The following is a 23162-nucleotide window of genomic DNA, read 5'->3' on the forward strand; positions in this document are numbered from 1 at the left end:
GGGATAACAACCCTAGGTGAGAGCCCATTTGTAGCTAAGAGAACAACACCATCAAATACTGAAAGGTGGTCACAGAGGGCAAAACAATTACCCAAGAGATCAGAAGCCCTGCCCATAGGCCTGTGCAGCCACCCAAGCTGAACAAGGTGAGAACTTTACATAAAACTTGACCAGCAGTGGTAGCAACTACAATCTGGGAGCCTTTAATAGGAAACCCTTCGACTGTATGTTGCATCTCAATATCTAAGTGAAAAAAGATGAATTCATACTGATCAAAAGCAGGATCTAGCTCCTTTGGGAGCTGTGTCAATGCATCAGTGTTAACATGCTGCACTGTAGTCCTAAAGTGTATTTCACAGTTTTATTGAGACCGAAGCAAGACCCAATGCTGGAGGCAATGTGCTGCTTTGTCAGACAATGAAGCAGAAGAATTTAACAATGAAATCAAGGGCTTGTGGTTAGTAATGAGGTGGAACTTACACCCATACAAGAACACATGAAAGATTTTGAGGGTGTAGCTGACTGCAAGTCCTTCCTTTCCAACTTGAGAGTAGCACTGCTAACCAGAATTGAGTGTTTTTCATGCATAAGCTATCGGAAATTCGGAATGATCCTCATATTGATGCACAAGAATGGACCTGCTGGAGGCAATGTGCTGCTTTGTCAGACAATGAAGCAGAAGAATTTAACAATGAAATCAAGGGCTTGTGGTTAGTAATGAGGTGGAACTTACACCCATACAAGAACACATGAAACATTTTGAGGGTGTAGCTGACTGCAAGTCCTTCCTTTCCAACTTGAGAGTAGCACTGCTAACCAGAATTGAGTGTTTTTCATGCATAAGCTATCGGAAATTTGGAATGATCCTCATATTGATGCACAAGAATGGACCTGACTCCATATCAAGAGGCATTTGTAACCAAATCAGGTTGTGGCTAGGGTGGAAAGTAGCCAGGCAAGGAGCAGAATGTAATTTAGATTTCAAAAGCATGAATGCAAGCTCACAGGCCAGTGTCCACTGAAAATGAACAGTCTTGTGGTGCAACTGATGGAAGGGATGGGCTAATGCTGCCAAAATCACAATAAATTTGTAATAGAAAGCAATTTTCCTAACAATTCTTGTAGTTCTTTCAGATTTGTAAAGCAAGGCAGAGTTGTGACCATGGAAACATGGACACATAAGGGCTTAACACCATCCCAAGAAAACTCAAAGCCCAAATACACAACAGATGGGTAAAAAAGTGTGACTTGAACAAGTTGTATTTCAGCCCTGCAGTATGTAAGATTATTAAATAGTTATATAAATGCTCTTCCAAGCTCTTAGGCTTCAGATAAATCAGTCATGGAGAAAAACTGAGTTTAACTAATAACTTGTCCATACAAGGTACAGAGTAAGTGTTAACAATAGACTGCATGTTTACTGAAACTTGGAAGTCACCACAGAGGTGAAGGTACCCAGTGTTTTACTTTTCTTTTTTAACACAAAGGAGGGTAGACCACTCACTCAGTGTAATATACTGTACGACTGCAACAATATCAGCCTGTCCAATTCTAATTTTGCTTGACCATGCAAAGCCACTGGAATAGGACATGCATGGAAAAAGTACAGTGGGCTGTAAAATTAGTGGCAAGACCTAACCCATCTGAGGAAAGAGTTACGAACACAGAACACAGAAAATCTAACTGCTTAGAAAAGACCTGATCAGAAATGAGGTTCACCATATTGAAAATGGAAAATCCAAAAGCATTGAAAGCATCCAGACTGAACAAATTGGTAGTGCCAGCTTCATCCATCTCAAAAAAGTCCAGGAATAAACCATAGATTTATACATAGGGGGAGCCATAAAATAGCCCTAAAATTGTAATGCTACTTGTTGTAACTTACCAAATGTCAAGTAACTGAAGAAAAAGTTGGCCATCCCAAATCTACATAAGTTTGTGAGTTTATTAAAGTCACATCTGCATCTGTGTCCACTTGTAGTCTGATCACTCTGTCCACCATTCACACTTCAATAAAGAGGCTATTATTTGTAAGCACTGGAGACACGCAATTATCATCTCTGTCCATGTCCACAGGAGGGAGCTGGGAAGGACACACAGGTACTAAATATCTTATTTTCTTGTAGTTGTTGCTAGTCGCACAATACTTAAGGCATGCATACTTTTCATGTTGCAGGAAACAGTATGGGGAAAATGCAAGCCTGGGGCACTGCTGTTGCCGTGGTTGTTGTTGTTGTTGTTGCTGTTGTTGGTAGGCACATAGATGTCCAGTGTGGTGTGGAGGTGTTGTTTATGTGGCTGCCACATCATCCTCCCCTGGATAAATGTCTGATGCCTGATAACCAGAAACAGGAGCCCATATGGCAGTGTCACACCAAGCCTTAATCTGATCACTATTAGCATGAGATAGTTTGAAAGACTGAGCAATGTTTAACAATGATGAATTCTCATCAGAGAACATAGACATGAAATATATTAATGGGAAACAGTATCGGCAATGCCTCTTTTATGACCTGCAATAGTTGCACTGTGCAGCGGTCAACATCTTAGACACACATGCAATTGGTCGTTTGGAGCCATCCTGATTCCTATGTGCCAAAATCACCTTGATGCCATAGGCGGATATGTTGAATGGCACAAACAACAAATTTTAGGGAGAGAAAGGGGTGAGACAAAGAGCAGATTGCAGTGTGGTTTTAATTGGGTAAAAGAATGGTTACAGGCAGGGGTCCAGTTGTAGAATGCTCCCATTTTAAGCAATTGGTTGAGGAGTTGTACAATGTTGGCTGCTTAAGGTATGAGTTTGGAGCATTAGCTGACTTTGCCCAGAAACACCTGCAGATCAGGTAAGTTCCTTGGATGGAGACATTTCAATCTGTAAGCCTAATTCTGTGTTTGGTGAGCCAATTCCCTAAATACTCCTCTTCTGATTGAAAAATTGACCCTTATCCAAATGACAACACAGACCTGCATCCTGAAGGTTTGTAAATTTAGTGCGGAGGTTTCACAAATGCTCCTGGTGGGAGGGCCCCATGACAATGAGATTATCCAGATAATTCACACAAGCTGGACTGTGCTGTGTCAGTTGTTCCATATACCTTTGGAAAATTGCAGGGTCCTAGGCAGTGCCAAATGGGAGTTGCTTGTAGTTACGTAATCCAAAATGCGCGTTGCTGACAACAATTTTCTGAGATAACTGGTCTAAGGGCAACTGAAGGTAAGTGTTGGCAAGCTCAGTCTTTGAGTAATATTCCACCCCAGCAAGTTTGGTAAGGAGGTCTTCCATCCAGAGAAAAGGATAAGCTTTGACCACAGATTGAGCATTGATGGTGGCCTTGAAATCCCCATGGAATCAAAGAGAAGCACTGGGCTTTCTTATTATGACTTGTCAGGTGGCCCACACACTACAATTTCACAAGATCAGTAATTCCAGCAGCCTGGAGATGATCAAGCTCCTGCTTCACTGCAGTATGTAAGGCCACTGGCATGTGTCTGACACAGTAAAAATGGTGGGGTGTGCCTGAAAATCTGAGGCACACCACAATTCTGATTTAAACAGAGGTGCAAATGCTGAACAAAGATCGTCCAGTTCCTGCAAAGGGACTGCAGTGAATAGACCTTGACTTCATTGGAGACAGAAAACTGAAACAGTGTGAAGGCAGTGAGGCCAAAAATGTTGGTGTTCATATGGCTGCTGTGATCAAGAACTGCCCATAAAGAGGGGCAGAATTGTTTGCATAGGCCACAAAATGCTGCAAGTGTGGAGACCGGTCTGGTGAACCCAGTTGTGCTGTCAGATTGATGAAAGAGATTGTGGCCCCCATATCCACCTGAGAATGGACATCATTGTTACAAATGTTGAGTGTGAAAAATAGCTTCCTGATCAAAAGGTCTTCCAGTGGGACTGCTGACTGCAGCACATGTATGGTGTTCTGATACTCTTGTGGGGTGGAATGGGAGTAGGTTGTGCTTCAATCAAAGTTGCTCGTCTTTGTGACAAAGTGTGCAGCACCCCCAGCGATCTAGACAGTCTGCCCAGGAGTGAATGGAAAAAACACTATGGGCATGAGGGGAGCTACCCCCATGATCTGCAACAAGGTGTGACCAGAGGCTCTGATGCCAAAGGAATGTCAAACAAGGACAAATCATGATGGTGCTGCCTTTGAGCTGTTCTACACCTGCAGTGTGAGCATACAGTGGATGAAGGTGCACTATAGCTTGTGGCCGCACCATGAGTCATGAGCCTGTGCAATTTTGAACAAGTGTACAGTGTACAAAATGTTCCCCAATGAGAGGTTATTGAGTTTCAGTGCCACAATGTGGACATCTAAATCTGGTGCATGTTGGACCACCATGTTACTAATCAAGGAGTCTGTGTACAAAGCCTTGCAGCCTTCACTCTTGTGAGGGAACATGGTATCTCTGGGACTAGTCATTAGTCAACAGAACGTGAATCTCACAAATGAAGAGTGCAACAGGGTCTAACAAAGTAGCTAACTTTTGGAACAGAATGGCCTTTTCTGGTGAACCTGAAGGGAAAAAAAAGATGGCTGTGATGAATCAGCTGTGACTTTGTGACTTGAAACACTGTGGGATACTGTTTCAGATGATACAAGTATGTGTCAATAATAGGTGGAAATGATGGGGGAGGTACGAGGGTGCCACTAGTGAGAGGTGCTGAGGCCTGGACAAGTGGGTCTCATGTGCTCTGATTTGTCCACCTGAAACTGAAGTGATTTTTGTAACAAGTCTAACTGGAGCTGCTGCTGCTGCATTAACTGCTACTGATGCTTCAGCAGACAAACCAGTTTTGTGTCCATGCTACCAAATAACTTCCTGTTTCTTCATCACCAATGCTATATCTGTGGGTAGCCAGATGTCAGTGCACACATTAGAGCTCTGAAAGAAATGGTGAAACAGAGGGAGCCATCAGGCAGGAGAGCCACCTTCAGAAGAGTAACCCAATCTAACAATAGGTAAACAAAATGCATCACATAGACTCCAGAAAAAGCAACAGATCAAGACAAGGACAAAAAACCTAGATTACAAGAAGGCGCTACCTAAAGACTTCTTCACAATGATGACAATAAGACCAAGAGCAGCAGGGAGACAAATCCAAGATGCGGCCAAAGAAAGTAACTGGATGACAAGCAAAGTAGTCATCAAGCAGTCCTAGTACAGCAAAGATAGATATGACAATATTAAGCATGAGCATTGAAATGACCAACTGTGTGCTTCACAGCCACCTATATACTAGCTACACAGACTGTTGTTTTCCACTGTACTCATTTTGCTAGATGGTGGTGATCTCCCCAGGTGAGGACAGAATTACATAGCCATAGTGCCCCCTAATGGTCATTTAATTTGACCTCCTCTGTTGGGGATTCTAATCTTCCTATTAAATGAATAGCCCAATTAGTGGAAATAGTGGCTGACCACTTCATGAAAATTTACCATGTGAGCAACCTCCAGTCTGTGTCAATTGTGGAGATGATCACCATACTCAATCCCTGACATAAATGTGCTACCTTAATTAATGAATATAAAATTCATGAACTCAAAGTCTCCATCACCCCTCATATTTTGAAGCCCAAGAAAGGGTGGCTACTTGCATTCAATCCCAGGGGTATCGAATTTTGTTGGTGCTATAGCCAGGCCATCAGCAGTTCCCCGAGTACTTACTCCCTTCATTCTCTCAAAGTTGATTATTGATACTCAAAACAGTAAATTAGCCCATTGGGGGGATAGATGTGGTTCTGGCAGCACCATATTTGTTGTCATTGAATCATTACACCTAGCCAGGGAAACTGTATCCTCTTTTGCCATGTAAGCTCTTCCCAGAAAAGACATAATGTGAACCAGTGGCTAATAGAGTCACAGAACACAGGTTCCAGTGTTGTCTGCTCCTCTTCAGTTCCTACACCCACAGAATATAATTCTCCACAAGAAACCCATCACTCTAATGTAGTTAAGGAGAAAAAAAAGAAATCTGGTTACACTGGAAGCACCGGATCTTCCCCCGTCAGCAGGCCCATACCCCTTGTCTGTGGATGTTGCTCCACCCTCACAGGTGACAGACAGTGATCCTGGAGAATGACCATTCTCCTTGGCCCCATCATGCCTAACTAGGCTACTCTGAACACGATAATGCAATGGAACTGCAATGGATGTTACTGTCACCTACTAGAACTACTACAGCTAATGGAATCTTGCAGTATGTACAGGGTTATTACAAATGATTGAAGCGATTTCACAGCTCTACAATAACTTTATTATTTGAGATATTTTCACAATGCTTTGCACACACATGCAAAAACTCAAAAAGTTTTTTTTGGGCATTCACAAATGTTCGATATGGGCCCCTTTAGTGATTCGGCAGACATAAAGCCAATAATCAAGTTCCTCCCACACTCGGCGCAGCATGTCCCCATCAATGAGTTCGAAAGCATCGTTGATGCGAGCTCCCAGTTCTGGCACGTTTCTTGGTAGAGGAGGTTTAAACACTGAATCTTTCACATAACCCCACAGAAAGAAATTGCATGGGATTAAGTCGGGAGAGCGTGGAGGCCATGACATGAATTGCTGATCATGATCTCCACCACGACCGATCCATTGGTTTTCCAATCTCCTGTTTAAGAAATGCCGAACATCATGATGGAAGTGCGGTGGAGCACCATCCTGTGGTACGTTTAGCTCCCTGCTTGCTTTATTCGTCGACTTCCGCGGGCTACGTGTGAAACTTGCCCGCACGCGTTCTACCATTTCTACGCTCACTGCAGGCTGACCCGTTGATTTCCCCTTACAGAGGCATCCAGAAGCTTTAAATTGCGCATACCATCGCCAAATGGAGTTAGCAGTTGGTGGATCTTTGTTGAACTTCGTCCTGAAGTGTCGTTGCACTGTTATGACTCACTGATGTGAGTGCATTTCAAGCACGACATACGCTTTCTCGGCTCCTGTCGCCATTTTGTCTCACTGAGCTCTTGAGCGCTCTGGTGGCAGAAACCTGAAGTGCAGCTTCAGCTGAACAAAACTTTATGAGTTTTTCTATGTATCTATAGTGTGTCGTGACCATATGTCAATGAATGGAGCTACAGTGAATTTATGAAATCGCTTCAATCATTTGTAATAGCCCTGTATTGCTTTCCTAAAATGACACATCACTGATGACTATTCTCCAATCCTTTAATTTTACCATGCCTCGTGTCAGAATCATACTGACCCTGAGAAAGTATTGGAAGGGTTTGTACATTGGTTTGCACAACAGTTGTCAATGAGTGGATTCTCCTCTTTATCAAACCACAAGCAATATCTGTGTAAATTTGAACAATTCTAATTTTGTTCTGTGTCCAATGCATATTTTTGGTTGCCAGCCTGGCAGTCTCTTTCCCCAGTCTTCTGGCCTTGCTACAATGATCATTACATGATGAACCAGAGATAATTATCACTTTCTGGTGATTCTGTCACTTCTTTGCCACTAATAACTAACTAACTAACTAACTACTTAGTGGACCATTTGCCATGTTGGCTTCTTGTAAGGGAAAACAGGCAATTGTACACCTCTCCTATAACTTTCGTCCCCTCCCCTACAAGTTGTATCAACAAGGTTGTGGGAGACATCTCTGTTGTGATCACCCATGCTGCTGGAAATGCTGTCCTCCTTTGTATTGACCCCCTCCAATGGTGACCAGTGCTGTACAGGACAAAATACATTGCAAGCACGTATTCAAATCATCGAAGGGCCCTGCAACATCTCAAGTGACATCTTTCACAGACTTCCCTCATCACTTTGAAGCAGATCCATGCAAAGGTGCACTACCTAATTAAATTAAATGAAAAGCAATGTTGGGAGCATTATATCTCTTTTTTGGGAATTTACAGTATGTCATTTCATCTCAGATGTCGGCCAAGCCCTCTAGTCTACTGGGCTGCCAACAATCAACAACTGTTCCAGGTCTCCTTTCTGATATTTCTGTTTCTAGCTAGGCATGTGTTCTTGCTGAATGTACTATGCTCCAGTTTGTAAGATCATTAGCATCTTCTTCTTACTTGCCTTCTTTTGAGCACATAAAAGACAAATGCAACACATCACCCTATCCTGTACCCCAGTAATCCAGACTTATATAATTATCATTTCACTGACTGAGGACTGCTTCAGCCTCTTTATTCATCACGTGATATGGCCCAGGGTTCTGATTCAATTCCTAATCGGATTATCTAACATATGAATTAACTCACATGCTCCACTTACTCAGATTCTTCAACTGTATTTGACTATACAGTGTCTTTCTTTCACAATGGAGGGACCACATCATCATCCAAGTCCTTAAAAAGAACCAATGACTGTCAAGAGCTATTGACCAATTAGCATCACCAACAGACTCTGCAAAGTACTTTAAAGGATGATAGCCTGATTATTAAGCTGGGTTCTTGAATCACAGGGCCTTTAGTGCTCCTATCAGTGGGGTTTCTGAGAGGGACAATCCACATCTGACCATCTGGCTAGGGTGAAAATAGCAATCCTACTGGAGTTTTTTTCTTCACTGCAGCATCTCGCTGCAGTCATTTTAGAGCTACATTAAGCTTACTACATCATTTAGCATTATCAGATTTTACTTACCCACCATGACTGGAGATTTAGAGGCTCCCTTGCTATTCTTATTTGTCAATTTATATCAATCTGAACATTTTGGTTTAGGGTTGGTACATTGCCCAGCTTCCACAGGTTCAAGAGATCAATGTCCCTTGGGCTCCTTACTAAATGAAATGTTCTTAAAAAAATGGCTCTAAGCACTATGGGACTTAACATCTGAGGTCATCAGTCCCCTAGACTTAGAAACTACTTAAACCTAACTAACCTAATGACATCACACACATCCATGCCCGAGGCAGGATTTGAACCTGCGACCGTAGCAGCAGCGCGGTTCCGGACTTAAACGCCTAGAACCGCTCAGCCATCAATGGGACAGTGATCGTTGTTGGACCTGTGATTAACCCCACAGTGTATTTTGAAAATTATTGCCTTTGGTAAAATTCCTAATCCACAGCTGCAGCTGAATGACAGCTGCTAGGAGCCATCCAAAGAGCTTTCATTTGGACCTTTTCCCAAGGCCTCCAATTTTCTACCCTGGAAACATGATCAACCATTTTTCATTGTGCTCCAGTTCATCCTGTCTGAGAACTGCTTGGATACCTAGCACTCAGACATTGTTGTTGAGGCCTGATTTTTGGGACTCCTCTTCAAGAAAAGGTTGACATAGTTGTCCCATATTCATCAGTCAAAAATGAATGTTTAATGTTGTTTGTTACCTCACCCACACTTCTCGGGGTTGCATATTGTGCTATGATGCTATTCTGCTCTGTATTTACCAGGTCCTGATCTTGTCCGAATTAGACAATGTTTGGCAGGTTAATGGCTCAGTGCAACCACTGGTTTTCAAGTTATTGAACCCAATACATCATTGTGGACTGAGTCTGGCCACTCACATCATCTGGTGTAGTCCCACAGACGTTCTCCTTCTGCAAATGGAGATCATACAATTTCAGTTAAAGTGACACCACATCTTGATCACTTATACAATCACCATACAACAATTTCCTAATCATCCACCTTATTAAATTCTTTTTTCGTACAGTGGGTGACAAAATTGTTTGCCAGGAACATGTGTTTTTATGGTGGAGCTGATAGCCATTAAAACAGATTTACAATTTATTTAACAAACCTCCCATTATTGATCAATGCTAGTCTTGTCACCCTGTGATATCTGCTATTCATGATCTTCTCTCTGACCTTAGCCGTACTACCTGCTCAGTTGTCTTTCACTGGGTCCAAAGTTATGTGGGTATCCCAGAGAATGAACTGGGCAGCCATATGACTAGAAGCGATTACTTGTCCAGTCACCTCTGACAATCCCAGGCATGGACTTACAGGTGTGTATAAGACCTCTACTCATTTGGATATGGAACCCCATCTGGTGGGCTATTGCCCCCTCTAATGAACTACACTCTATCAAGGAGACTGTAGCTGCATGGCAGCCCTTCTTCCATTCCTTCCAGAAGGAACCACTGCCCTATGTCACCTTTACATCAGTCTCACCAGATTAACACATAGCTTTGTCTTATGTAATGAAACACCTCCACATTGTGGTTCATGAGCCTTATAGCTCACATCTAGTGAAATGCCACCTTCTTCTGGATCTCTACATCAAGCATTTTGCCTCCAATGTTAGCAAACAATGTATGGGAAGTTAAGTTGTTCCTTGTTTCCACAAAGAAAGTGATTCATATTCTCAGATATAATGGTTTAAACCGCTTTATTTATCAATTTTCTTGGATGGAAGGGGGGGGGGGGGGGCAATGTATAGGCTTTATGGTGCCTCACTCCACAAGCTGGAGTTGGGCATCCTCAACACTATTTACTCCATTAGCCACACTGTTCATCACTCTTGTACTCTATTTTTAATTTTTGATGCTGTTAGCCCATTTATCTGTAGCACTCTATATTACTCTTTTAGAAATGCCCCTTTGCAGAGCATCCTAAGGAAGACCAGGTCATAAGGATTCTTTGTACTTTATCTTAACTGATGACAAAGGACAACTGGAAAGGCTTTTTTGATTCCATCAAGAGAAGATGTTAACACTTTGACTATATCAGGTTAGGGGCAAGACAGTTGTGGGAGAGTGGTCTCCCATTACATAGAGGACACTCAACAGCACTTACTTGCTCACCAACCTGACAATTTCCTTCACCTTATTTTGCTGTTTCAGTCCCACCAATGTCCATTATATATTTAGCATTTTCAATATTATGGTCCTCCAGAATAGGATTTTCACTCTGCAGTGGAGTGTGCACTGATATGAAAATTCCTGTAAATTGCATGTATTTGCCATTAAGTTTTTTTTTTTTATTTATTTTTTTTTTTTTTATTTTTTTTTTTATGCAGAAACTCATATCAGGTACCAGCAGACATGTCATCAGGTGCAACATAACTTGTAGATGGCTGTCACTATATTAAAAGTTACCCATTTGTGCAAAACTATTCAATACTGGTAACCAGCTTTATTTTGAAGGACAGATGATTTACAGCTTTGAAATACATTTCAAAATTCGTAATTTGGTCATGTTAACATATTCTTCTTTCGTTTCATGATAGGGCAACATCATAATTGTCAATTAAGTACACCATATTGTGCTTTTCATTAATAATTAATTTGGCTCAATATCGTAACTCTAAATGGATCATGTTTGGCACATGCTGTAATTATTACATTACTGGCCATTAAAATTGCTACACCAAGAAGAAATGCAGATGATAAATGGGTATTCATTGGACAAATATATTATACTAGAACTGACATGTGATTACATTTTCACGCTGTGTGGGTGCATAGATCCTGAGAAATCAGTACCCAGAACAACCACCTCTGGCCATAATAACAGCCTTGATGCACCTGGGCATTGAGTCAAACAGAGCTTGGATGGTGTGTACACGTACAGCTACCCATGCAGCTTCAACATGATACCACAGTTCATCAAGAGTAGTGACTGGCGTATTGTGACGAGCCAGCTGCTCGACCACCATTGACCAGACGTTTTCAGTTAGTGAGAGATCTGGAGAATGTGCTGACCAGGGCAGCAGTCGAACATTTTCTGTATCTAGAATGGACTGTACAGGACTTGCAACATGCAGTCATGCATTATCCTGTGGAAATGTAGGGTTTTGCAGGGATCGAATGAAGGGTAGAGCCACGGGTCGTAACACATCTGAAATGTAACGTCCACTGTTCAAAGTGCTGCCAATGTGAACAAGAGGTGACCAAGACAGGTAACCAATGGCACTCCATACTGTCACACTGGGTGATATGCCAATATGGCGATGATGAATACACGCTTCCAATGTGCATTCACCACTATGTCGCCAAATATGGATATGACCATCATGATGCTGTAAACAGAACCTGGATTCATCCGAAAAAGTGATGTTTTGCCATTCATGCACCAAGGTTCGTTGTTGAGTACATCATCACAGGCACAGGCATCAAGGATAACCGCAGTCATGTCCTCTGAGCTGATAGTCCATGCTGCTGCAAATGTCATCAAACTGTCCGTGCAGATGGTTGTTGTCTTGCAAACGTCCCCATCAGTTGACTCAGTGATTGAGATGTGGCTGCACGATCTGTTACAGCCATGCAGATAAGATGCCTGTCATCTCAACTGCTAATGATATGAGGCTGTTGGGATCCAGCACAGCGTTCTGTATTACCCTCCTGAACCCACCGATTCCATATTCTGCTAACAGTCATTGGATCTCGACCAACGCGAGCAGCAATGTTGCGATACGATAAACTGCAATCATGATAGGCTACAATCAGACCTTTATCAAAGTCTGAAACGTGATGATAGGCATGTCTTCTCCTTACACGAGGCATCACAACAATGTTTCACCAGCCCACACCGGTCAACTGCTGTTAGTATATGAAAAATTGGTTGGAAACATTCCTTATGTCAGCACGTTGTAGGTGTTGCTGCCAGCGCCAACATTGTGTGAATGCTCTGAAAAGCTAATCATTTCACACACACACACACACACACACACACACACACACACACACACGGTGTCTGCTCTTTCAGACATGTCTGAAAGACTGGATACCATTTTTGATCTAGCAGCCACTATGCATTAATACACAAAGGAATTACAGACCTCAGCTGTGTGTGGGCATTGACTCAACTCAGTGGGGGAGTCAGGTGCCAATTTCCAACTTCTCTCATTGATTTCAATTATAACCTGCTTGCAGCAAAGGTCTGTAATTCCTTTGTATATTAAACAGATAAAATGGTAGATCATTATTCTAGATGAAGGATAGGTGTTAGACCTAATTAAATTTGGAGGCCACTCATTATTATTTACCTTGTACAGGAAGTTATTGTGACTTTGTGAATATCTTCAACAGTGTGGTGTAACTTGCTGCTTGTTGTTTCTTAGGTAGGAAGTGAAGCAGTCTTGTGTTGAACAATGTGTACCATAAAAATGTAAGGTTTTTAATAGAAAATCATAGAAATGTTAAAATGTCTTTCGTGTGGCACAGAAGATGCCAACTGGAAGTATTGCATTAGTTCAAAATTATTTTTTACTCATTGAATGTATAAATATTTTCCCCAGTGGAGCAGAAATCCTGAAATGTGGTATGTTATTGGCTAAGTATCCCATTAGTGCCCACATATGTGCAAGCCTGGAACATTTTATCTCATCAGATAGTGTGGTTGAGAGAGATAGAGAGTTATTTATGTTTATTGAGTCATCCTTCTTATAGAGAGGTATCACAATGGCATATATTAATCTGAAATAAAATAAATTCACTGGATTGAAATGAATGGAGTCAGTGTGAATGAAATCAATCAAAATGCAATGACATGAAATGATATTAACAAAAGCTGGTCAGAAAAGCTAAACCTGCAATATAATAAATGTGACATGACAAACTATGCTAGATTGCAACTCAGATCTTCACGGACATGAGCCTTTACTATCAAGCTATTACAGCTTGCAATCAACACTGGATTAGATTTTCATTGTCATTCATCTTTCCTTCTGTTACTCAGGAAAGCAACAATCAGAAATTTTCCTATGGAGTACGTGAGAAAACAATGGGGTACTGATTTGATGAAGGACCCTGGTTCACCCTATCATACAGATATACATCAGTTGAATTAAATCCACTGAAGTGAAATTAAGAGATGAAAACATCTATGATAATGTAAACTTTAGTTTGATCTAAGAGGATGCTTAAACAGCCTAATGGTTAAGGATGTTGTTCATGTTCAATTGCCAATCTTGCACAAGTTTCAATTTGTCATATATTGATGTATTTATCTGTCTGTGAAAATGTCCTGAATTAATTATGTATTACATATAAGTTGAGGAAGATTGATTGGTTGCTTGAGAATTTAAAGGACTGAACAGCCAGGTCATCAGTCTCTTGTTCATGTGACAGTCCATCTGGATTTAGTGACATAGTCAGAATTCTGATCAAACTGTGGTAGTATTTAGCACTGGTAAAAATGAAGCATCAAAAGCAGTATTTATGCCAAGGATAGGAAATAATTAGAGATAAAAATGTATGGGTCAGGTGGGTCTGGAGGCCAGAGAGCAAATGTGAACCATTAGGGGGCTCATCTGCAGTAAGGGTAACCTCCTGCACATCTTTGGAAAGGCTAAGACAGTAATGGAATAAATAATTCCTTCTAGCTGGGTGGAGAGGAGGCCCACAATGAAATTTTGTGGCAGATTAAAACTGTGTGCCAGACGAAGACTCAAACTTGGGAACTTTTGTGAAGTTTGGAAGGCAGGAGACAAGTTTCTGGCAGAACTGAAGCTGTGAGGATGGGTTGTGAGTCATGCTTGGGTAGCTCAGACGGAAGAGCACTTGCCTGCAAAAGGCAAAGTCCTGAGTTCGAGTCTCGGTCTGGCACACAGTTTTAATCTACCAGGAAGTTTTACATCAGTGCACACTGTGCAGAGGAGTGTGCACTGCAGTGGAGTGTGCACTGATGTGAAACATCAGGAACAAGTATGGTAAATCATCTGGGCATGATGGAACAGAATTTTTATTTTCATAATTGGAATAATCTAACAGAAAAATCCATACAAAAGTTCATACAATTATTTTAGCTTTGGATGTAAAATGTATACTTTGTGTCATTAATGGCAATTAAAATAAAGTTTTTTATTGATTATATGCCTTGAAGCATTCTTCCATGCAAAGAACTAGCTTTCCTTTACAAATAAGACAAAAATACCATGACTCATGGCATTTCTTTTGTTGTGTACACACTTTGCCGAGGTTGTTTTTCTCAGTGGTGTGTATTGTCTCTAAATAATAAAAGCTGCCATCAGTCATGATTTTCTTTGCAATGTCTGCTGTCCTATCCCCAATCAATGCTTGAATAATTTTTTCTCTGAAAGCTAGAGATTTGATACTCCTGCCTGCTTATTGATTATAAAAGTTTGATAGCTCTTCTTTTGATCCTTTTTTATGCACAGGTTTAACTGTATTTTTCTTCAATAAATTTGGAAATGTGTTCTCCCTCATACTACTGTTGATCATATGGGTAATTATTTTTTAATTATAGTACTACTCAGTCCATCCCAGCCAAATGAGGTCTTATTCTTTAAGTTATTTATTATTTTTCCTATTTCTTCCACACTCACTTCCTTAAATTCAAAAGCAGTTTCCATCCTTGGGTAAGGCTTTACCATCCAAGTCAGACCTGTGTTTTTAACTGGATTCACAGCTGAAGACATAAAATATTCATTAAATATATTGCAGATTTTATCTGACTCATAAGTATAGTTTCCTTGATATTATATTCTGCAATTTGAGCATCTAACTGATGGGTGGCTTTGTGATATCTATTTATTATATTCCATGAAGTCTACCCTATATTTGTTGACTGAGCTATTTCCATATTTAGGATCTGTTTTCTTAAATTTGAGAGCCGTTCCTGAAATTGTTTTTTAGCTTCATTGTACTTATCCTTTAATATTCGCAATTTAGTTCACTTATGTAGCACACTTAGATCCTCAATATTTTGCGAGTTTAATCATGTAAGCTGGAAGAGTCAGTTTGGTGCTTTTTACATTTTGGTTGTGAGTTACTACTTTCTTAATTTCTTTCACTGGGAAGCAAAAATTAAGATATTGTACAATATCATAAAATTTGGCCCATTTGTATTCGGACCCTTTTTGCTGAAGAACTAGTTGCCATTCTTCAGATGCTAGTTTACTTTTAAAAGCATTAATGTTTCTCTCTTTAAGCATTCTTTTATGTTCTATGACCTGGGTCCTTTCTTGGATGCCTGTGTGTTCATAGTCTACAAATTGACGTTTGTGGTCTGAGTAGTGGAAGTCCACATTCCAGCATCTAATACTATCTTTTACCTCTTTACTTAGTATTATGTAGTCCATTCTACTAGAAGTAGACTGAGTTACTCTTGTATCTGAATTTACTGCAGTCGTAAGAGTATAGGAGTTCAGGGTATCTATTAGCCTGCTGTTATGGTTATTGCGTAGATTAAAACTGAAGAAACTGCAAAAAGGTGGGAATTTAAGGAGATGGGACCTGGATAAACTGACTAAACCAGACGTTGTACAGAGTTTCAGGGAGAGCGTAAGGGAACAAATGGCAGGAATGGGGGAAAGAAATACAGTAGAAGAAGAATGGATAGCTTTGAGGGATGAAGTAGTGAAGGCAGCAGAGGATCAAGTAGGTAAAAAGACGAGGGCTAATAGAAATCCTTGGGTAACAGAAGAAATATCATGAATTTAATTGATGAAAGGAGAAAATATAAAATGCAGTAAATGAAGCAGGCAAAAAGGAATACAAACGTCTCAAAAATGAGATCGACAGGAAGTGCAAAATGGCTAAGCAGGGATGGCTAGAGGATAAATGTAAGGATGTAGAGGCTTATCTCACTAGGGGTAAGATAGATACTGCCTACAGGAAAATTAAAGAGACCGTTGGAGAAAAGAGCACCACTTGTGTGAATATCAAGAGCTCAGATGGAAACCCAGTTCTAATCAAAGAAGGGAAAGCAGAAAGGTGGAAGGAGTATATAGAGGGTCTATACAATGGTGATGTACTTGAGGACAATATTATGGAAATGGAAGAGGTTGTAGATGAAGATGAAATGGGAGATATGATACTGCGTGAAGTGCTTGACAGAGCCCTGAAAGACCTGAGTCGAAACAAGGCCCCGGGAGTAGACAACATTCCATTAGAACTACTGACGGCCTTGGGAGAGCTAGTCCTGACAAAACTCTACCATCTGGTGAGCAAGATGTATGAGACAGGCAAAACACCCTCAGATTTCAAGAAGAATATAATAATCCCAATCCCAAACAAAGCAGGTGTTAACAGATGTGAAAATTACCGAACTATCAGTTTAATAAGTCACAGCTGCAAAATACTAACGTGAATTCTTTACAGATGAATGGAAAAACTAGTAGAAGCTGACCTTGGGGAAGATCAGTTTGGATTCCGTAGAAATAATGGAACACGTGAGGCAATACTGACCCTACGGCTTATCTTAGAGGCTAGATTAAGGAAAGGCAAACCTACGTTTCTAGCATTTGTAGACTTAGAGAAAGCTTTTGACAGTGTTGACTGGAATACTCTCTTTCAAATTCTGAAGGTGGCAGGGGTAAAATATAGGGAGTGAAAGGCTATTTACAATTTGTATAGAAACCAAATGGCAGTTATAAGAGTTGAAGGGCATGAAAGGGAAGCAGTGGTAGGGAAGGGAGTAAGACAGGGTTGTAGCCTCTCCCCGATGTTATTCAATCTGTATATTGAGCAAGCAGTGAAAGAAACAAAAGAAAAATTCAGAGTAGGTATTAAAATCCATGGAAAAGAAATAAAAACTTTGAGGTTTGCCGATGACATTGTAATTCTGTCAGAGACAGCAATGGACATGGAAGAGCAGTTGAACGGAATGGATGGTGTCTTGAAAGGAGGATATAAGATGAACATCAACAAAAGCAAAACGAGGATAATAGAATGTAGTCGAATTAAGTCGGGTGATGTTGAGGGTATTAGATTAGGAAATGAGACACTTAAAGTAGTAAAGGAGTTTTGCAATTTGCAATGATGGTCGAAGCAGAGAGGATATAAAATGTAGACTGGCAATGGGAAGGAAAACGTTTCTGAAGAAGAGAAATTTGTTAACATCAAGTATTGATTTAAGTGTTAGGAAGTCGTTTCTGAAAGTATTTTTATGGAGTGTGGCCATGTATGGAAGTGAAACATATACGATAAATAGTTTAGACAAGAAGAGAATAGAAGCTTTCAAAATGTGGTGCTACAGAAGAATGCTGAACATTAGATGGGTAGATCACATAACTAATGAGGAGGTGTTGAATAGGATTGGGGAGAAGAGAAGTTTGTGGCACAACTTGACTAGAAGAAGGGATCGGTTGGTAGGACATGTTCTGAGGCATCAAGGGATCACCAATTTAGTATTTGAGGGCAGCGTGGAGGGTAAAAATCGTAGAGGGAGACCAAGAGATGAATCACCAATCAGATTCAGAAGGATGTAGGTTGCAGTAGGTACTGGGAGATGAAGAAGCTTGCACAGGATAGAGTAGCATGGAGAGCTGCATAAAACCAGTCTCAGGACTGAAGATCACAACAACAACAACAACAACAACAACAAACATGGTTATTGCAAGATGTTGCCTCTATATTCAAGTCACCAAGTATTGTTACCTCGTTAGGGTCACAGTGTCCCACTATTCTACGAAAAATATCTGTGAAATGCCCTACCTCTGATTTTAGTGAGGAAATGTTGTTTTAGAAACGATTAAGTTTCCAATCAGTTTGTTTACAGGGGATGCCACTCACTTTTTATTAGTAGAACATGAGAAACTGCACAATTACATTCCTTTTTAGAGTCACAAATGGTTTTTATTCTTCAGTGAATTAATGAACTGCATATCACTCAACTATATTTCCAAATAACCGTACATTGCTAATAAATGCTTAACTAACCTTGACCATGGCAGATTACATGTCTGTCTTCAGACACTGCCAAATCAGCTCAGATTTAGATGAAAGACATGGCTAACTAAGTATTAACTGATACCGTCCTCCGAGACTGCCGAATGAGCTCTCATCTTACAGATGAACCACTTCGCCCACCATCTAAGTTAGGCGCAATTTAAAGATCACTGCCTTTTTGTTTTGCAGTTGCTTATTATTCTGCTAGTTATTAATACTTGTGAAGTAATAGAATGATAGCACATTATTGAGAGATGCTTTAATTTGAAATTCAAGTGAATACACCTTTTAATTTTTCAAATATTATTAATAGAAGATTATCATTTTGGTACATAACTTCTGAACACGGCAGCCAATTATGGAGAAGGACCACAATTTAGGTGGTCTTTCTCATGATACCTGTGCCATATAAATCATCTTTCATCAGTACCTCACACCACATTATGTCATCTAGCCACAGCTACCTTCTCACCTGCTCTAAAAAGAGCTTCTTGTAGCCAAATATTATGGCTGCAAAGCCAGAAATATTTCACCTTCTTTCATTGATAAAATTTTTTATCAACAGTTTGTTGAAGTTTGAAAGTAATGAAGATATTTACAAATAAAATACTAGGAGGAACAACGATCCATAACACCCTTTACTAAATCTAACACTGATGCTGAATATAATAAGAAGCAAAGCTAGAAAATTCTTTGATAGTGTGCCCATGGAACTTAAAGTGTCTTACAGAGAACATAATCATTTTCAGATGCTGATTAAACTTATTTCTCCTCAATAACTCCTTATACCACTGAATAAATCTTGAAGAGGAGTAAGCTGTAGTTTGTAAACCCACTAATTGCTGAAATATACTCATTTAAATACATGTGTTATTAATTTTGTTCAGTTAACATTTTTCACATTATAATGTTTATCAATAGGACTCATAACTAAGTAAATCATTAATTAACTGTTAGGTAAAGGGTATGTAAATAATTCCAGTGGTATGCAGGCTGCTTTAGTATCTCCTGTCATCTTTAAATATTATGTAGCCTTTGTTTTCACTGTTGTTTGCGACTGGTGCATAGATATTTTGTTGTCAGCTGTCATATAACAATAAGTAAAACCTGTCAAAATATTGTTACTCATCTATGAACTCGCTAGAAACCTGAAATTTGTGTAATATACATTATTCTAATTTCTGATAACTTTTTAATAGTCCATAGAAAATAGAAAAAGGCACATAAAACAAAAAAGAGAGACTGAGGAAAGGTGAGATGATCTTGCAAGTTTTTGAGAGCATGTGATAGGGGATAGCCAAAACTAAACAGACGAAAATAAATTAAACACATACATATACAGAAATAAAAGTAAATAAATATGAAAGAAGACACACTATAAAATGACAAAGTAACAAAATAGAGCATAATTTCTTCTTCTTCTTCTGCTTCTTCTTTTTCCTGGTCTTATCCCAAGTCTTCATGGGGTCAGTGTGTTATTCTCACTCAGGCGATGTTAATGGCAGAAGATACCTGGATGTCTTTCATGTTGCCACCCCTTCCACCAGGATGCAATGTGTGTAACCCACCTGTTTGTCTCTAGTATTAGCCCATGTGAAAGTATAAGAACATTTTTAAAATGTTGGAGAATAGTGTGACTGGAGCTGAATATGAGCACTAGCCCAGTATTCATGTATCTGGACTGGTGAAAGTGCCTAAAATACATATCCAGGCTGGCCAGTATATTGAGCCTCATCATTAATCAGCCAGGCAAACTTATTCTGGGTCCAGTGTGCCTACGCAAACCTCAGAAGCATCATGCTGTGTACTTGGTCCTCTGGAGGGCTGACAAAATTGAACAGAAAGTGGAAAATATAAAATTAAGAATGGCAAAGAATATTATAAAGCTTTGAAGGGAAGGTGGAATGAAGGAGGTTACATGAATGAAGGATATAAAGACAGTGTAGAGAGAACAGGCACCTTTGTAAGAAATTTGAAGTCGGGCCATTCATAAACCAAGAATCTGCAGAGTAGGAAGTTACTCTATGATCATCTGTAAAGCTTGCACTGGAAGAAAGTATCAGAATGATCAAATAGGTTCTGAAACTATGATGATGAAAAAGTGTTTTAAAAGTTATTATCGAGTCTGACCCAATGAAGAAGAATATTTCAGTTTCATCATTCTAGGCACACAGAACTTTCATGAAACAGTTACTGTTGATTCTTTATTTTACTGCATCATTTATAATTAATGCACTCACAGAAAATGGTGCAGTGATTTCACATTAACAGTATAATATGGTAAAATTAAATTTCTGGTAAGTACAACACCAAAATTCTTTTGCATAAGAAATGTGTAATGTGCAAATGGAAGAAAAATGTACTGAGTTAAATGCAAAAACAGTTATACAAATTCAAGTTTAGCACTGTTGTTGACTTTGACTCTCTCTCTGCTTTTACCTGTGATCATGCAACAGTTATGGGTAGCTTAAGATTCATCCCCTGAGTGGGCACTCTGTTTTTAAGAATATGAGTGGGTAGTAAACGGCACAGTTGCATCATATCCCAGGAAACTGCTTATTTGGTTATTAATTGTGTCATAGTCAACTTCGTCATTGTAGGATTGAGTTACTAGCACATAATCTGGATCATTTCCCTGCATGGGATATAATTTTTTCTCCTGCAGCTCACTGTTTATTTTATATTACTACTGCTCACTTGGATGTATGACAACACAATTTATCACTGTGCTAGCTGAAACAATACTGAAGTAATATGTATGGTCTCACAATTGTGACTTTATACATAGGCACAATGGCTCTGAGGTTAAATAGAGGCCCCAGATTTGATTTAGCTCATGACTTAATTGTACATTGATGGTAAATGGTAAAATGTGCACAGATCTTTAACATTAAATAAGAGCAAATTACTGATGTCTTTCTCTTTTCACATGTTTTTAGGTAATCAAACATGCAGAGAGATGCCAGTGCAAATTTGTATGGTGCTGCTACGTTAAGTGCAAGACTTGTGAAACTCAAGTTGATCGTCACACGTGCAAGTGATTTTTGTGTCGGACATGCATTAATGTGTGCCAACATTTTTCCTACAAGTATTTATTCATGTCATTAACTTTCTCCTATTGTAAATAGCACATAAATGATTTTAATTTTCTTCATCAGACTTTCTGTTGAAACTCGAATACCAAATGTAATATTAAAATCGACAACATTACATTATTTTAAGTAAATAATGTACATGCATTCAGTGTGCATTCCATCATTTAAACTATGACTGACTGTTAACAGCTCATTTGTTATCTTGAACTCATCCTTGGTGTGTCACACACTGACTGTTCCTCCAGAAGCGCCACTTTAGCTTTGCTATTTGTGCAATACTCAGTTAAACATTTAATACTTTCACAAGAATACAGTTTATTCAAGAAGTTGATTGTGTAGTACAAGTACCAGTATTTGTTTAAGTTATTTTGCTGTATAGATTTTGTTTAAGTGTAAATAGATACATTATTTTTATTTTTATTATTCCTAGTATTATTATTTTGTTACCTGTGAATTATTGTTATTTTCATTTGAAGTCTGGGTATCTCAACAACACATCTTCAACTGTGAGCAAAGATTTATTTTGTAGGAAGTACTTGTTTATCAGCAATAAGTTGCTTACAGTTTTGTCGTATGTTGATAACTGCAACTATATGATGTGAGCTGACCACATTCTGTTTGCCAGTTAAATTTTATCAACTTATTATTCTTTACAATGTTCACTTGAAGAAAAAAAGTGTAAATTAGGTATTAGCAGTGACTAATATAAGAAGGTGTTGTACTCATTGACGTCCATGTTGTCATGTATACAGAAATGGAACTTTCTTTTGCATACTTTGTGATCAGTTTTCTCTCACAAGTATTAAAAATATTATTTTGGTATAAAAAGGCTGCATTTTAACTGGTGTGTATGGCATTGTATGTTTATTGCAATAAGCCTGTGGATTCTCTGTTTGTAACAGACAGGAATTCTTGTAGTCTGAAGTGATAGTATTTACTGAACTGCACTATCAGAAATAGAAATGTGTGTAGTGTTATCACAGAGATACTGCCTGTTTGCATCACAGGTTCATGAAACCTCTTAGTTCAGTACTGGGTACTCTTTCTAAGGTAATAGTTTTATTTATTTATTAATTTGTAACATCTTATGTACACTGAAGTCATTAAGATGCACAAATTTAACTGGAATGAGTGCAGAGAAGAATTAGCTGTGACCTTGCTGGAAAAAAATCTCAAAGTTGGCCAGAAGCAATTTTAGGAAAACAATAAAAAACTTCATGTTTGAACTGTGTGAGTCCAATGTCATAACCACTGTGCCTTCCCTCACTTCCACTATTTTCCTCCCATTTTTTTACCTAACAATAACTACGCAGATGTAAAAAATACACACCAAAACATAGATTAATAACAAAAATTCTGAATTGTAGAATCTATTGGGAAGGAGGTATGGTGAGCTCACGAAATACACAAACGCAGATCACTTTGTCAGAAAATATTATTCCTGGAATGTAAAGTCACACTGTTTGAAATACATTTTGTTTTTACATTGTTCCTAAGCACTCTGATGCT

The 23162-nt window shown here is 39.3% G+C and overlaps 1 protein-coding gene across 2 annotated transcripts in view; it reads left to right on the top strand.

Moving 5' to 3' along the window:
- LOC124722496 (protein Wnt-16-like) overlaps positions 1 to 22789 on the top strand; it is a 766358-nt gene extending 743569 nt beyond the window's left edge. For both annotated transcript variants that reach the window (XM_047247650.1, XM_047247651.1), the window contains exon 7: positions 21498 to 22789. In XM_047247650.1, coding sequence (XP_047103606.1) covers positions 21498 to 21599 — 102 coding nt within the window. In that variant the 3' untranslated portion in view covers positions 21600 to 22789. The remainder of the gene's footprint in view (positions 1 to 21497) is intronic.
- The last annotated feature ends 373 nt before the right edge of the window (positions 22790 to 23162 follow it).

Source organism: Schistocerca piceifrons, chromosome X, assembly GCF_021461385.2.
Source record: "Schistocerca piceifrons isolate TAMUIC-IGC-003096 chromosome X, iqSchPice1.1, whole genome shotgun sequence".
Classification (NCBI taxonomy): Eukaryota; Metazoa; Arthropoda; class Insecta; order Orthoptera; family Acrididae; genus Schistocerca; species Schistocerca piceifrons.